The sequence below is a fragment of the Mustela lutreola genome, chromosome 2, assembly GCF_030435805.1.
Source record: "Mustela lutreola isolate mMusLut2 chromosome 2, mMusLut2.pri, whole genome shotgun sequence".
Taxonomy (NCBI): domain Eukaryota; kingdom Metazoa; phylum Chordata; class Mammalia; order Carnivora; family Mustelidae; genus Mustela; species Mustela lutreola.
The window spans coordinates 166,103,977-166,121,178 of NC_081291.1; the positions used below are offsets into that span (position 1 = coordinate 166,103,977).

The 17,202-nt window shown below is 50.8% G+C and overlaps 1 protein-coding gene across 1 annotated transcript; it reads right to left on the reverse strand.

Moving 5' to 3' along the window:
- Positions 1-1,962: 1,962 nt before the first annotated feature.
- Positions 1,963-16,557, reverse strand: TAGLN3 (transgelin 3). Its single transcript, XM_059164155.1, has 4 exons — positions 16,221-16,557; positions 14,900-15,074; positions 3,882-3,984; positions 1,963-2,434 (listed from the first exon to the last, which is right to left on the reverse strand). Exons 1-4 carry the CDS (start codon positions 16,398-16,400, stop codon positions 2,293-2,295), a joined length of 600 nt encoding a protein of 199 aa, XP_059020138.1. The 5' UTR covers positions 16,401-16,557; the 3' UTR covers positions 1,963-2,292.
- Positions 16,558-17,202: the final 645 nt, after the last annotated feature.

Genomic DNA, 17,202 nt, shown 5'->3' on the forward strand with positions numbered 1-17,202 from the left:
TCTTCTGTCTGGTCTATGGATTCTGCTTCTTGGGGTAACAGCGATCAGGTGTGTCTTTTGAAGGCAGATGGTACTTTTGTTCCTCAGGAGTCTTCTGGATGCTGCCCGTGAGTTGCCCTTAAGTAAATTGCTACCTTGATTACAAATACAAAGTTAGGAAATGGGGAAAATGCCTTATGCCTCAGGCCCCAGTTTGGATTGCTTCTGGGGACTCTCAGGAGCTGGAAATACTGTGTTGAGGCAGGTGGTCTTTGGAATTACAAACTGGGCTCTGTTAACTCCTACCCCTCCAGTCCACCTCCTCCCCCTAGGCATCAATTTTTGTTAACAGCCTCATCTCCAGGCTGTCATCATGCAAAGAGACTCAGAGGTGGGAGCCTGAGGCCGCTGGGGTGCTCACGCTGAGAGGAGGAAATACCTGGGTGCCTGAAAGTCCAGTCAGTGTTATCCCAGGCTCCTCACTCACTGCCCTAGATTTGGTAGGCTACTTTGTTCAGGCTCTGAGCTGATTTCTGTTATTTTCCTGCCTCTACGTGTCTCTGGCACAGCAGCGGTAGCCCAGGGTGGTGCGGGGAACCGAAGAGGCAAAGCCTGGCAGCCCCCTTGTAAACCTATGTCCCCGCTCCCACTCTCAATCCCAGACAGGGACCTGACCACCTTCCATCTCTCTCCAGGAATTCCCTCCCAGTTTTATTTCAGTTTTTTGGTTTTCATCAACCTTCCTCTCTTGCTTTTGTGGCGACTTCGAGGTAAGTGTTCAGCTGCCATGTTCATGTGATGTCTTTCCAGTGGCTGTTACAGTCAACAGGGCTCCTACAGGACACATTAGCCCCTTTAGGAGACTCAGGCTCATTTCCTTTACTGATTCTTGTTTTGTTTTGTTTTGATAATATTTAAAGTCTTTAAAAATCTTATGCTGAATCCTAATATATAAAATAGAGAAGATCCATGATGCTCTTACTGAAGAAGGAATGGAGACCCAGGATTTTTGCCTCTTATAAGCAGTGCTGCCCCCTCATGGGGATCCCATAGCAATCTGTATGGAAGCCTAGAACTGCAGAGAACACAGTTGGAAAGCCACACCCCAAACCATTAGAGGGTGACAATATCTACAGTTTCCTTTGTTTTTGTCTTTCCTTGTTAATTAACAATGCATTATATGGATATGACGCCTTATTTCTTTTCTTACTAAATGCATGACTTTTTTTTCTTGCTTCTGCTGGTAAGAAAGAATAAGATTAAGTTGGGTGGTCCCAAGGCTTATTAGCCTTCTTAATTTTTATATGGCTGACAGAATCTGTAGAACCTATCCCATCTTCGCTAAAGCTCAGCCTTAGGCAATATCCAACCGTTTTAGGGATTTAGATCCTCTAAATGAGGGTAAGGCAACAATCAACACGGGCCTCTAACTCCTGGCTTCTGAAAACACTGTATCAGTGTGGGCATCAGAGCCAGGGTCTCGCTGCTGGGGGAAGATTACTGGTTGGGAAGTGACAACTGCTCTTTCCTTCAACAATCACCCATCCATTTGATAAAACCACCCATCCAGCAAATACTTCGTGGGCATCCATATGCGAGCCCTTAAAAATTTGGGGTTTGGGTTCGCTCATTCCCATGTCCCCCCTTCCCTCGCAAACTTCCCATCCCCCCACTTCCCTACCCCAACCCCTCCCCCACCCGCTGCTCAGATTCTAGCATCTTAAGCACAAGATAGGAAATTTGGCCCAGGGGATCAAAGAGCTTGTTCTTGAACTCATGGCTGTAGACTGTCAGAGTGGGCAACACTATCCCTAAACGCCCTAGACGTCTCCTGCCATTGCCAAGATAAACAACACAACCTTCTTAGGGCTTCCTCAAAGCTCCCACCTAACGGCTTCGACTCCATTCCATCCTGCGGGCCCCGTGAGCGAATGAAAGCCAGCCCCGCCTGCCGAGACGCTGCCCCGAAGAACGAAGTTTACGTTTGAAGCCACAAGACTAATTTGTTTATTAGGTGTGTTCTAGTAAGTTGAGGAGGGGGCATTTTTTGGCAAATAAATAAATAAATAATCAGACAAAAGGTGACTTTGGGGCCAAGGAGGAGCTCAGGAAGAGGAGGCGGAGTCTTTGCATAGTTCTACATGAACGCAAGGTGGCAGCAGTGGGCAACGCGGGTTTGCAGCTGAAATGCGGCACTTGCAAAAACCAGGAACAGGAGGCTTCGAGAAAGAGAAGGTGACTAACTACTTCTTTATCACAGAGACTGTGGTGTGGAACATTCGTCCTCTCTCCTGGGAGGCTGGAGGCGGCATCTTACATGATCTGCCTGGGCATCCCGTAGCCGGTCATGCCTGCCTGGGAGGCTCCCTTGTTGCTGCCCATCTGCAGGCCAATTACGTTCTGTCCCTGGCGAAGCTGCTCCTCTGAAAATCCTCTCCGATTCTGCTGAGCTTTCCTGGGCAGAGGAAGTAAGGGGAATCAGGTCATTCTGACAGTCTTCAAACCCTTTCCAGGAAATGCAGTTACAATGGCCCGGGGTTGGGGTGGCGGTGGGGGGGGGGGTGTTGTCAGTCACTGGCTAGAACACAAGATCACCAAATAGAATAGTAAGCCTTGTACTGAGCTACAGTACTGATAGCAACTATGCTCCTACTCTGGGCTATGCTCCTACCCTGGGCTATGGTCCTACCTTGGGCTATGGACCTACCCTGGACTATGGTCCTACCCTGGGCTATGGTCCTACCCTGGGCTATGCTCCTACCCTGGCCGTGGTCCTATCATGAGCTACGTGCCTACTCCAAGTACGCTGCATGATACATGAGCTCTCTATTCCTTAGAACCCAGATGATCTTTTAGAATTTGCATGAAAGAATTAGGGGTACCTCCTTGAAGACTTCACTCTCAGATAACTTTCCTGTCACCCACTCTATCACAGTTATCTCAAGCCCTTGTGCAAATTACCAACAGCCCTTCTTACAAAGCAGGTCATTAATCCCAATCCACCTTTCCCTGTGTCGGTCCAGGTATTCATGCTCCCGTTTTAGAGCCACAGGATCTAGGAGTCAAGGAGGAAATGCTTCGTACTCTTCACCAGAGGTCAGCAAGCTTCAGTAAAGAGCCAGATAGTAGGTAATTTTGGTTTTGTGGGTCATACAAACCATGGTATGTCACTAACAAAGTGGGGACTAAAACCAGAGTTTCCACTGGCCAGTATCTAGGAGGTTTTTGGACCAGATTCATTTAAACTTGTACTTTTTTATAACTGTCTAGAAGAAGAAGGAGGGAGTAGGGAAATGAAGGGTCATTTATCTTCTACAAAGTGCTCTTTTGTCCTCATCACGCTTATGTCGCTTGCTTCCCCCCACCCCTGAAAATAGCAACAACAGCCGCAAAATAAATCCTTTACTGACATGACCACATAAGACGTTATCCAGACCAGGCCGCCCTTGAAAGTGAAAGTGACCATTATCAATAAGCTCACTGGGACAACAGGCACAAACCAGGACACATTCTCCCTTCATCGAGAGCAAGAATAAATGATAGATAATAGATAAATAGATAAATGAGTTGACTTGGGGCTTCTTAGATCATAATAAAACCAAGTTCAGAGCTCTGAGAAAAGCCAGCCAGTCCTACTCGGCCTCTTGAGAAAGAGCATGGCCCAAGCCCGAGGGTCCCAGTATCTAGCAGGAAACACTCAACCAAGTCTGCCCTGGGTGGGCTGTTGGCCTCATGGCAGCATGGGTCTTTCCTCACTCTCAGGAATCAGCTGGGGGACCAGGAGTGCTTGCCCCTAAGGACTTTATGTCTTAACAATCTCTGAGGCTTCAGATGCTCTCTCTGGTAGGATCTTCCTCTGCTGGGGGTCAGCGGGGTACAAAGAGGCAGGAAGTGATACTCACCTGTGAAACCAGGATGGCTCTCCCCGATAACAGCCATCATCCTTAGTGACCGCGACACTGCCGAGAGCCATCAGGGTCCTCTGCACGGCTGCCATGTCCTTCCCTGCAAGCCAACAGAGAAATGAAGGCCAAGCCTGTGTCAGGGCTGAGGAATCTGGAAGGATGGGGCTGGCCCTCTAGAAAGGAAGTTCTGAAGGAGGCTGTCGGCAATCCCCATCCCAGGGAGGGGGACAGCAAACCCTTCTCCAAGCCCCGACGATAACTGTAGCAGAACTTCCCAGGAGGGATCAAAAAATCACCTTCCTACTCTCTGTGTGACTTGCCCAGTTTCTCATCCTTTCACAGTTGCCATATGAGTAAAACATTCCAAACTCCTCTCTGTTCAGACACAGGGAGGTCCTGCCCTAGGCAGAGGCCCTCGCCTCTGTGGGTTCTAGAGCCTGTGGCAAGGGGAAAGCCTGTGGCTAGGCTTGCAAGCTGGTCCAAAGAAGAAGATTTTCCTCAGGACTGAAAGGGGCTGCGGGGAGGAAACTAGAAAGAAGTTGTTTTGGATGACTTAAATGCGCCAAACCCTACGTGGCTCCTCTCTTTCACCTTCTCTGGGTTAACCGGGTCTAAAGTCACCCACGTGCCTCCCATGGAGGACTCACTTGGCTCGGGCTGGAGACGCGCACGCGAAGGAAAGCCAAGCAACACAGAAAGCGCTCGATGTGACACAACCGAGAGGCCCTTTACTTTGTGCAGCCTGGAAGGACCTCAACGGAGATGATACATAGCTGGCTTGTGGGGCGTGTGTGTGTGTGTGTGTGTGAGAGAGAGAGAGATGTGTGTGTGTGTTGTCCCCCTTCACACAGTGGGAGAAGGAATACGGTTATCTGAGGAGCCCAGAGGCCCTGAACCCACAGAGAAGGCCACTGGCCCTATAAGTCCGCCTGTTCCTCCCGTCTTTCCACCTTTTCTCCCTTCCAGCTGACTGCCAGGCCCTGGACTGGGAAAGATGCTACCGTGCGGTCAGTGCCAACTGAGAACCAGATCTGTGGAGTGTGGAGAGCAAAGCTTAAGGCACAGGGTTAGTTAGAAAGGAGAGCAGCCTTCAGCAGGGCAGGTAGGGGGGCGGGTCAAGCTATGAAAGCTTGTGATCTCTCTCTCTCCCTCTGTCAAATAAATAAAATCCCTTTTAAAAAAATTTTTTTTTTTTTAATTTGACACAGAGAGAGAGAGATCACAAGTAGGCAGAGAGGCAGACAGAGAGGGGGGAGGAAGTAGGCTCTCTGCCTAGCAGAGAGCCTGATGCGGGACTCGATTCCGGGACCCTGAGATTATGACCTGAGCTGAAGGCAGAGGCTTAACCCACTGAACCACCAAATAACTAAAATCTTTAAAAGAAAAGAAAGAAAGAAATACTAGAAGGCCCTCCTTGGGAGCCCCTGGGGGGGCTCAGTCTGTGAAGCCTTTGATGTTCAGTCTCGGCTCAGGTCGAGATCTCAGGCTCCATGCAAGCAGCGAGTCTGCTTGAGATCCACTCCCTCTGCTCTCTCCTCCATTCATGCACTCACCCCCTCTCACTCTCAAATAAATAAATCTTTAAAAAAAAAAAAAAAAAAGGCCCACTTTGCACTGAGTGAACCATCTGTGGTCTTTCCAGCCGGGCTGCTGCAGCTCGGTCACCAGGGAATACAGAATTACAGGGGAGAGGCAGACAGAGAGCAAGACCGGAGTAAAACTCTCATGAAACAAACCATTAAGGCCCACAGAGGAGGCTCCATTCAGGATGTGCATCTATTCCATGAGGAGAGACAGCAGATCCTCCTTCCCTCACTTTTCTTCTCCACCCCATTAACCACAGGGCGATTTCCGGGATTCTGAGGCCGGGGCGGTTGGCAGACAGCTGCCGGAGGCAGAGCTGTCAGAGGAGAGTCCCCGGGTGTAAGGAGCGGCTGGAGGTGGGGGTGGGGTGGTGAGGTCAGAGCGTGTGGCAGCAGATGGGCAGAGGAGGGCACGGGGAACAGTGAGACACGAGAGCAAGCCCGGAGGTGGTTATGAGAGTGACTTCTCTCCACAGATAAAAAGCTTTTCTCTAGTCATCACTGTGTAATGCGATCCTTTTTTTTGACTAGAGCTGTAGTGATAATATTCTGAAGCATCACTCTGGAAAGAGATAGGGAGAGGGTCTGCTTTTTAAATAGCGAGCCAGTGAAGCGAGCCTAGAACAATGATTAAACACAGGGAGATTCAAGAAGGTTAGTTCCTGAAGCACTTAGCTCGGCTCTGTACAAGGAGCACACAGGATGTCTGTTCCTGCTGGATGGAAAGAGCAGGTCTGCTGGGCCCTGGCGCTGGGGCACTGTGCAGCCTGACACCCAGCAAGTCAGCCACAGATACGACCCCGCGGCCACGGGCACAGCCGCGAGCGGTGTTAGTCCACACACCCAGCCCCCTTCCCGAGTCACTAGCTGGTGTGCATACAGCATGGACCCAGGCAGGAAAGAGGGAAAAATGTTGGGGACAATGGTAAGACATCCGGTAGCCCACCCACCCTCACCCTGGAGAGTGGCAGAGGGAGCAACGACATGAATGGGGCAGAAGAAGCTAGAGGAGGAGTTCTGCATTTGACAGGGACACGCTGGAGAAGTTTTTCTTTTTCTTTCTTTCTTTCTTTTTTTAGTTTGACAGAGATTACAAGTAGGCAGAGAGGCAGGCAGAGAAGGAGAGGGGGAGGCAGACTCCCCACTGAACAGAGTCCGATGTAGGGCTCAATCCCAGGACCCTGAGATCATGACCTGAGTCGAAGGCAGAGGTTTTAACCCACTGAGCCACCCAGGTGCCCTGGAGAAGTTTTTCTTAAGAAAGTTCCCAAAGAGAGAGATTTGCTATAAATTATTATACATGACATCAACCCAATGGAATGGATATTATTGCCTCCGGCATAGGGATGGGAAACCTAATTCAGGGAGGTTAGTGAACATGCCCAGTCACTCAGCAAGTAAACCAGAGCCTGACTCTGGCTCAGGTGTCAGAATGCAAAGTCCGCAAACAGTCCACCAGGCCACCATCTCCCATGGGTCCCCATCACAGGCTGGTTGGGGTGCCACGTTCCTCGGTGATCAGAGATGATCTGAAGGGGTGGCAGTGGCTGCTTCAGTGCCAAGGCTAGAGGGAATGCACAGGGGGACAAAACTGGGTCACAGTCCTTGGTCCCTATTAGCGCAAGGGTACCGACCCTTGGTAAAGTCTTTCAGTGTTTTTGTCTGGAACAATTTCTCCAGGTCTCAACTCAAATAAGGTTATAGCAAGAGGAAGAGTTGGCGGGGGTAGAGTCCCCCATCAGCATGCCAGTCAAGTTCCTCATTGCCAAGATTCTAAGTAACACTATGAACAGAAATCTGCCTCTCTACCTTGTCTAGCTGGCTTTCCTGACGTGTCTGGTTGGCTTTCTAACAGACGTTCCTTATGAGAAGCTCCAGCATTTCGGATTGGTGGAATGGCCTGAGGGTCTTTTTCTAGCCTCCTGTCTCTTATCAGTTCAGAATTCCAGATCCCATGCTGCTGGAGAGAAGGGGTCATTTGCAAAGACTTTCTGTAACTTGGGGTCACATACTCAATGTCTAGAGGAACAATGAGGTCAAGGAACATCTGTGAATCTTGTCACCACCTGCCTAGAACATGACACTTCAGGAGTTTTTCCAAGCCTCTTGGACTACTTATGAGATGCTGTGGGGGAGATCTCCTCAAAAATATGAATTTTGGGGCGCCTGGGTGGCTCAGTGCGTTAAGCCGCTGCCTTCGGCTCAGGTCATGATCTCAGGGTCCTGGGATTGAGTCCCGCATCGGGCTCTCTGCTCAGCAGGGAGCCTGCTTCCCCCCCCCCCTCTCTCTCTCTGCCTGCCTCTCCATCTACTTGTGATTTCTCTCTGTCAAATAAATAAATAAAATCTTTAAAAAAAAAATATGAATTTTGACATCACTCCCCTGAGAGATGGGAAATTCGGCAGGCATGGGGTGGAAGCTCTGGAATTTCATATTTTTAATCATCTCCCTAGGCAGTGTATACCATCGGGTAAGTTTGAGAAACATGATGACTCTCAAACTAGACTGTTCTTAACATTTCAGATTCTAGAGCAATCTCCTGGGATGATTCTGATACAGCCAGATGGATAGGCACCCCTGCCCTGGCACTTTGGTTTTCCTTTTTTTTTTTTAAGATATTATTTTTTATTTATTTGACAGAGAGAGAGAGAGAGAGATCACAAGTAGGCAGAGTGAGAGGGGAAGCAGGCTCCCTGCTGAGCAGAGACCCTGATGCGGGACTCGATCCCAGGACCCTGAGATCATGACCTGAGCTGAAGGCAGAGGCTTAACCCACTGAGCCACCCAGGCGCCCTAGTTTTCCGGTTTTTAAAAAACATCGTCATGTCTGGCACATGGTAAGTTACTATGTAACATTTTTTAAGCAATAACTCCTCCTTCAGAGCTATCTTCCACAAAATCAAATGGTAAAGTCAATAATTATAAGGGCTCTGATCGAAGTCGGGAACCAGCTCAGAATCCTGGCACCACGCAATCTCTTTGCTCCCTGAGAGCTACCAAAGATATTTGGCAAGACAACTTGAAAACCACTGCTGAAGGCTTTTCTTCCAAGAAAAAAAAGAACGGTCTTAAAAGTGCTGGGGATTTTCTAGATGCTGAGTCCTTGGTGGTGACCTAAAAATGAGACCACTGGTCATTAAAAGGGGAAGTGACACAGGGAGTAGGAGGCACCAGGTCCACGAACATCTCAGCGTTTTTGTTTGTTTGTTTGTTTGTTTAAAGATTTTTATCTATTTATTTGATAGACAGAGAGAGATCACAAGTAGGCAGAAGGCAGGCAGAGAGAGAGGGGGAAGCAGGCTCCCCGCTGAGCAGAGAGCCCGATGTGGGGCTCGATCCCAGGACCCTGAGATCATGACCTGAGCTGAAGGCAGAGGGTTTAACCACTGAGCTACCCAGGTGCCCCAGCATCCAACTCTTGATCTCAGCTCAGGTCTTGATCTCAGCTTAGGTCTTTATCTCAGGGTCTCAAGTTCAAGCCCCACACTGGGTTAAAAAAAAAAAAAAATCCCAGTTGGGGGTGGGCAGGGACCTGACAATACAGCACCCTTGGCCCTGGCCCTCAGAGGTTATCATTTCATAGTCAGGAGGGCAAGACCACACCTGGGGAAACAAATTTTGTGATAAGGCAGGAGAAAGGGCACACCCAGATGTGGAGACTCTCTGAGGAGAGGCTGGCCAGCTGAGATGAGGGAGGCTACTGTGCTGCACCACTGTCTCATTTTCCACAATTCCAGCTCTCATATCAGCCCCTCCCACAAGAGGAGGCTAGAAGAGTCCTCGTTGCCAGATCAAAACGCTGAGATCAAGTCCCACATCGGGCTCAAGCCTGCTTCCCCCTCTCTCTCTCTGCCTGCCTCTCTGCCGATTTGTGATCTTTATCTGTCAAATAAATAAATAAAATCTTAAAAAAAAAAAAAAAAAAAGAGTTGGATGCTTAACTGAACCACCCAGGCGTCCCATCACCAGTGATACTTAAACAAGGATTTTTTCTCTCTTGAATTTTGTTTATTACTTTCATGATATCTTATGTATGTCTTTGGGAAGAAAAATAATTGGAAGGGTGAAAGAGAAATAAAAATGACCAGAGAAAGGTCATTTGGGTGGATGAAATCAGACTGGACATTCTACTTTCAATACTGAAAGGTTTTTTTACAGTTTAGAGTCCAAACTCTTTGCTTCAGAGCTACTTCCATTTTTTTTCTTTTCTTTTCTTTTCTTTTTATTTTTAATTTTGTTATTCCTGGAATCTTTGTTATTCCTGAAATACTGACCTTTTTCATCTTTCTGGAACCATTTCTTATTTCCCTAAGTAATAACTTAGGCATGACCCCAGTTCTCTACTCAAGGTAGAGGTCAAAGGAGAAATGTCAGAGAACAGAATGAGCCTGCTCTGTGAGTTTTATACATTTTTGTTGCTTGCCTTCCTGGGGACACCCTGTCAGGCGGTGGTTCTCAAAGTGGGGTTCCCAGGCCAGCAGAAATAGCATCACCTATGAATTGGTATGAAATCCAAATTCCTGGGTCTTACCCCAGATTTAATGCCTCAGAAATTCTGGGGCTGTGTTTTCCTAAGCCTGCCAGGTGATTCTGATGGGCCCCGGAGGCTGGGAACCACTGCTGAAGGAAAACCCTGCCAAACAGGATCACGAGCAGCGCTTGTGGGAGCGGCGCTGGCGGCTGTTCCGACGGAAAAGGAAGCTGCTCGCAACAGGCATGTGGGATGACTCGGGTCACTACAGGTACCTTATAAGATCCCAAAATGTCTCTCAAGTTTGGTGAAATCTCATAGCTCTTGCTGTGAAGGAATGACACACACAGCAGCACCTCCCTGGGGAGTATATGTGGACATTCCAGGCAGTCCTACCCCCAATATACACCACACTCCTCCCTAACTCTTATTGTCAGCATGGAAGGGGAACAGGGAGCCAGGGCAGAACCACACATCCAGGACCCTTGTCAGTAGGACAGCTGAGAAAAGTCATCAGACTGCATTGATCTTTGAGTCTTGCCTGCTCGGGCATTCTAGAATTCTCCCTGCCTAAGGCTTGCTCACCCTGTGGTGATGCCAAGAAACCAAAAGGTTAGTTGCTAGTGGGCTTGTAATAGGGGAAGGAAGCCAACATGTATTGGGTGTCTATTAGCCAGGCATTGTGCTAGGCATTTTACACATTTAGTCCTTACAAGAAGACACTAGACCTACTTACAGAGAAGGAAACTGAGACTCTCAGAAGCGAAGCACTTAAACAAGTTGACAAAGCTGGGATGTAGAAGTAGTTTCAACCCATCTGCCTGACTCCAAACCCATGCTCTTTCCACAAAGATCTCTGGGGTCTTGGGGCACCTGGGTGGCTCAGTGGGTTAAAGCCTCTGCCTTCGGCTCAGGTCATGATCCCAGGGTCCTGGGATTGAGCCCCGCATTGGGCTCTCTGCTTAGCAAGGAGCCTGCTTTCCTCTCTCTCTCTGCCTGCCTCTCTGCCTACTTGTGATCTCTGTCTGTCAAATAAATAAATAAAATCTTTAAAAAAAAAAAAAAAGATCTCTGGGGTCTGGAATTGGCAAAGCCACATACTGCATGGAAAGACATCAGGAGAGTAATGACCACGAGATGGAAAAAAGACAAAAAGGAGACGTGCAAAGCCAGCTCCTCCGTGATGGAGAATGGCCGATGCAGTGAAGACACCACCGATGACAGAGAGAAAATGTCATCCAGGCAACCCCACCAGCTTCTGCCTGAAACCATTCCCGAACCATCTGTTCCAAGACAGAACATGCGCCTTTCTAGCCTTGCTCCTCCCGCCCTCATTGTCCATTTCTCCTACAAAAGAACAGGCCAATGACAACAGTATTTTCTTTCTTTTTTTTTAAAGTTTTTTTTTTTTTTTTTTAAATTTGACAGAGAGATCACCAGTAGGCAGAAAGGCAGGCAGAGAGAGGGAAGCAGCCTCCCCGCTGAGCAGAGAGCCTGATGCGGGACTCGATCCCATGACCCTGGGATCATGACCTGAGCCGAAGGCAGAGGCTTTAACCCACTGAGCCACCCAGGCACCCTGACAATAGTCATTTTCACACTGCCACCATATATTATGTTCAACGATCACCAGCCACTACGCTAAGTACTTTATAATGCATCACCCCATTCCATACTCATGTCAACCCTGTGAAATAGACACTATTACCCCATTTTACAGCTGAGAAAGTCGAAGCTTGGAAAAGTTCACTGAGAGGTGGTGGAGTTGAGATGTGAATGAGGCAGTCTAATTTCTGACTCAGAAATCTGTATTCTACCAGCTTCCAGGGTAAGTTTCCTTTGAGTCTTTCTGACCAGCACATTCCCTAGCTCTCACATGTTCTCTCTCATTCTCTCTCTGTCTCTGTCTCTCTCACACACCTCCTTTTCCTGCTCCTCCCTTTTCTCCTTCTCACTTTCCCTCCACAGGAAAGACACTGACGTTGCTCTCCTGAGTCATGGGCAGCTGAGACACCCCTTCCGGGTGCCCGTGGCAAATCCGGAACCTGCCAGGCATTGACCTTCCATCATCCAAGAGAACGACTTCTCCCGTCCTCTAAGCGGCCCTCAGCCCTCGCTTCTTCCCCAGCCCTGAAAGGGATGGCTCACCCCCAGCTTCCTCCCAGGGGAACCTTAGTAGCTTTGTCTCTAATATCCCTGTGCTTGGGTTGTTTTCTGGGCCATTCAGCCTTGGGGTCCTTTTCAAAGCCCTGAACCTTTTATTCTGGTAGCTCCCAAGTCCATTTCAAACATTCGACTGTGCCTCTAAAAGGGGTTCCAGGACAATGGGTCCATCCGGGGCCCCTGCCTCTCTAAAAAACAGAACCCCAAATGAGAAGGCACTTGGCAAGCCTGGGCTCCTGCGGCTTTATTCATCTACAACATCAGAGCCCCATGGAGTCACTGGGTGGCCAAGTGCAACAGACGGGGAGCAGGAGGCAGAGGAGGAAAAGAAGTCCCCAGCCGAAGAGCGCTGGACTGGTGGCAGCCACAGTCACCACAGCCACAGGGCATGGAATCAGGGGTGAATAGCAATAAACTGAAAACCACCAGCAGAATGCTGGGAAAATGTGGCAGGGAGCTAAGCAAACGGCTAATTCAATAGCTGTATATATAAACACGCACACCCTCGTAGGCACGCAGACATATGCCAGCCCTCCGGTTGCTCCTGCCCAAACATGAGCCACAGCGGGCTCAGGCAGAAAGGACCCAGTCTCATCCCTCGGTCCACTCTGCTGACCGACGGGTCTCACCCTGGCTTTTCTCGAGGCAGCTCTGCCCCTCCCTTCTCTGCCCAGAGCCACCTGCCTTGCCACCCCTCGCCCAATGGTACAGTAACCAGCCCTGGCCTGAGCCTCTGTCAGTGATCCTGAACATCCCCTATAATGCTTAGGCCTCTTCCTGAACCTCAGTCCTCAGTGCCCCATGGAGGGGGCTGCCAGAGGCCATTTGGACACCCCTAAGCATCCACTTTCCTATTGACAGCCATGCCTACCTACATACCAGGTCAGCCACAACACCTCAGAGGGAGTCCCCTTCTTTGCCTCTTGAGGTCCATACATTTTCCCCCCAGGGATGAGACTCCTGAGTGTCTGCCTCATCTCCTGTTTTCTAGCAGCATTAACCTGGCCTGGAGGCCGCCTGTCCACTACCCTACCTTCGGCTGCCACAGTCAGTCTCCCTCTTGCTTCTCGGCCTCCCTTTCCCTTCAGAAGTATGAACATACAGGGCTGGGGCCGGCAGTGTAGACCGCCCCCTGCTTTGTACTCAGGGATCCAGTGCTCCCTCGAACCTTCTCTTCACTGCCAGCCCCTCCTGGAGGTAAAGTTTCCCTGCGTGGTCTTGGATAAAGGTGCAAAGGCAAGCAAGACAGCCTCAGTCACGTAAAGACAGTGACGCACACTTGGGGTCCCCGTCTCCCACAGACCTCCCACTTTCTTCCTCTTCCTACACACTTTCTGTACCTGGGGGGCTCACTCTTCTATTCACAAGAAATGCCTAGTGCGGGGGCTCCATCCTTCTGTCCCACAGACCCCTGACTCCACCCGCTCATGTCCGTCTTCCTCAGTCACTGCTGGGACTCAACAACCTGCTCCTGGTGCAGGTGAAGGAGACAGAGACGGTCAGAGCATGGCATGGCTTGCGGGTTGAGGCCCTATCCTCCCAGCACCAGAGAGACCAGCTTTGAGTCCCTGCTCTGCTGCTAGTTCCTGGCCATATGGTGGAACAAGTAATTACAGGCAAGCTTCAGCATCGTCTTCTAGGAAATGGGAAAATTAACAACACCCCATAGAATTGTAGGAGGACTGATTGGCAATACACAGTAAAGGCCTTGCACCTGCTTCCTGCATGGGAATCTGTCCACAGGCACCACTACCTTTATTGCTGGAAAAATCATCCTCATTTTGATCTAAAGAGCAGAAACCAAGCCTCACCTGTGACATCCATGAGGACGTGGAGGTGAGCATTCCCAAAGTCCCACTCCAGTCCCAAAGGACCGGATATCTGAGTTGCTCCATAATGGCAAACACAGGTAACCTGATGGGGGTCTTGGGATTCTAATAACTGGATTGTGAAAGACACAGGAAATACCACTGCACTGGGTGTCCTATGGGTAGAACCACTGATAAGACCTAGGGCCAGCGAGCACAAGGCTCTGTATCTCCAGAGCCTGGCTGGCTTCGCATAAGACAGTTGCACGGAGGGGCACACACATTTGGGCTCAAGGGGGACACGAGGCCCTATAACCATGGGTCTCAAATTCTCAGACACTGTCTCCAGTCACAACATTTTCCCTGATAACGGTGGTTGGTTAAATATGTCCAGAAATGGGATTTGATTTTTATTCCTCATAAGACTCCTTCAGTCAAGTCACAAATGTGAAAGAAAGAATCATGTGTCACACTTCCTGAGCGGAATATATATCTGGAAGGTGAGTCCCCAAGCCCTCTGACAACAGTTTAGTAAAAGGTCGGGGTGCTCTTGCTTTCTCAGATTGAATGACACAACTGCGCCTGGCGGCTTTGTCTGGAAGCCTGCCGCTGGTGAGTCAGAAGCATGCTTACCACCCCTCTTCTCTTCCAGGAGCTACCATTTGTTCTGCAAGAGTACGTTGTGGGAGGGGTCACAGGAACAAACGGCATCCATGTCACCATTTTGGCCCTAGTTTCCTGAGGTCCCTGCCATGTCCTCGGGGTGTGTGTTCCCTCAGAGGAGGGGACTCTTTTCAATAGATCATCACAAAGGGGTAGGCTAACAGTGCCCCTGGGTCCCCAAAGCGAATAACCCCACCCCCCCCCCCATGCTCCCCGCCACAGGGGCACACACAGGCCTAGGGAAGAACACTGGGGGCAGGTTTCACAAAGAGAAGGACAAAGTAGAGGGGGAGGGGGGCAATCCCAAAGGCCCAAGGGCTGTTTACCTTCCCACAGATCCACCGTCTGAAAAATGTCTGTGGTCCTGACGCCATAGATCTCTGCAGCTTTTAGGAACTGGGAGATTTGCTCCATCTGCTTAAAAGCCATCTTTGACTCAGAGATCTTGGGAATGGGCTCCTGTCCTGGTGGGTATAGACTGTTTATCAGCTTGCACAGGACCTGAAAGGAGAAAGGGGAGACAAAATCAGGGTTTCCTTTTGTACATATCCCATCACCGACGCAAGTGAATCCAGGCCCTACAGGGCGCAGCTTAGAGGTTTGGGCTGGAGCAAGCCTTGCACCCTAGGAAGGCACTGGCTCAGGGCTGGGTGGCTGAGTTCCCACGCCAAATCCCAAAGACCCAGGCGGCCTCACTCCCTGAGCTGCTCCAGACTCTAGCAGGTCCTGTAGCCTAGGAATCCCCTTCCCTCCTCGCTCCTCCCCTCCTTCCTCTGGAGGAGGGAAAGAATGTTTACAAAATAGGGAAAAATGTGTGGTGATGAGACCGTGATTGCAGACTTTCAAGGGAGGGAGGGGAGGTCAAATAATAAAATCTAATACTATGTCTTCTATCAAAAGGCAGATCAGAATCAGGCTTCAATAATTCATCCTGTATGTGCCAACGATGTATAAAATAACTGAACCGGGTACCATCCTCCTAGTTACCCCTAACCCAAGTCCTGGGCAACCCGGCAGAAGCGGGGAGCAGCTGTTACGTAACAGTAAATCACAGCCTGCAGGGAAAAGCGGGGCTTGTGGGAATCAGCACTCCCCAGCCCCCAAACACACCAGAGCCTCTGATCAGAAAAGCAGTTTTCAAATAAGGATTCCCTTCAGTCTCTCGAGAACCCATGCATTCAACAGACATTCGGGAACCCCAGGCAGCAGGGCTCCCAGGCAGAAGGGAAGGATGGGAAGGTGTTTAGTCTCCCTGACCCCTTCCTTTGTTGTACTTTGTAACTAACCCATTTCCTGGGCGGGGAGGGGAAATAACCCTCCAAGAGCTGAGGGACCGAAAAGCTGGAGACAGGGAAGGGAAATCCTTATCTCTAGTCCCACTGGAAAAAGCAAAAAGGCTTCTAATTTGGCAACAACTCCAAAGGAAGCTGCCCCGTATCCGGTGGGCGCAGAATCCTCTAAGCCAGCTAGGGGAACTGTGCGGGAGCCCGGCTCCTCAACCCTGAGGAATAAAGGCATGCCCGTACCCACCCCGGGAGACCAGAGATTGGCAGCCGCAGCCCCTCCCGCAGCCTCGCCTTGGAAGAGAAAGCCCTGGAGGGCTATCCCAGCCCACTGCCCCGGCAAGCCAGACCGCTGCGGCCTTACCGTCCCGTCCATTAACCATTGCTGAAAATGGGCCCGGCCGGGGGGCGGGTGCTCTATGTCCTCGGCGCACTGCAGGATGATCCAGTCCACCAGCTTGTTCTCCAGGTCCGCGTCGTACTTCTGCTCGATCTTCTCCTGCACCTCTCGGCTTAAGCCGTAGCTCGGGCCCCGGTTAGCCATCTCTGGAAGACAAGAGAGGACACGCGCGGCATCCACACAATAGCAGCGGCGGCCCCGGGCTCCCTGCGAGCGGGGCTGGGACGTGCGGGGCTGGGCGGTCTGGCCCAGCGGCAGCGGGAGCGGGCAGAAAAGCCGGGCGGGGTTTAAATCCAGGAGCCAATGAAGCCGCTGGGGTTTCACCTACCGACGCGAAAGAACAGCGCAGCCACGCGCCGGTGACTCTAGAATAAAGCCCCTGCTGGTCCAGGGGCGCCGGAACGCCCCTGTCGGTCCCGCCTATCGATGGGACGAGATGAGATGAGATGATGCGCTCAGACTCACAGTCGAGGCCGAGCCCCCCACCCCCCGCCGGCAGCCGCGGGGTGGGGGTGAGGGGGGGCGCTGGGTGGTGGTCGTGACTCCCCCTCTCCAGAAGCGCTTTGCAGAGGCAGACCCTGGGATGGGAGAGCGCAGGTCATTAACAGGCAGGAAGGCAGCCCGCCTGGACGTTCAGCGTCTGCTGCTGCGTGGCGCCTGGAAGAAGGGGGCACTGATTCGATTTTCTCCTGGCTGAGGAGGGTCAGGCCCGGGCGGTTGCTAAGAGCCGGGCAAAAAGCCCCGGCCCTCTCCTGTGTCACTCAAGCCCGCCCGCCTCCCTCCCGCTGAGAGACGCACAATTCTTTCCCCTCCTCTGGGGGAGACGGGCCGATTGTCTACACCCGACCAGCACACAGCTGCGGGGGGCCTGGGGCCTGGGGGAGGGTCCATTCTGTCAACTGTCCATCTGTCGGGATTGCCAAACCACTTTCCCTGTGCCCTGAGG

What these genes read in the sequence shown, in the direction of transcription:
- TAGLN3 (XM_059164155.1), bottom strand. Translation starts at nt 16,400, where the DNA reads ATGGCTAACCGGGGCCCGAGCTACGGCTTAAGCCGAGAGGTGCAGGAG. An exon ending in GACGGTGGATCTGTGGGAAG is followed by an intron (nt 3,985 to 14,899) that starts GTAAACAGCCCT and finishes GTTGGCTTGCAG; the next exon opens with GGAAGGACATGGCAGCCGTG. An exon ending in GAGCCATCCTGGTTTCACAG is followed by an intron (nt 2,435 to 3,881) that starts GTGAGTATCACT and finishes TCCTCTGCCCAG; the next exon opens with GAAAGCTCAGCAGAATCGGA.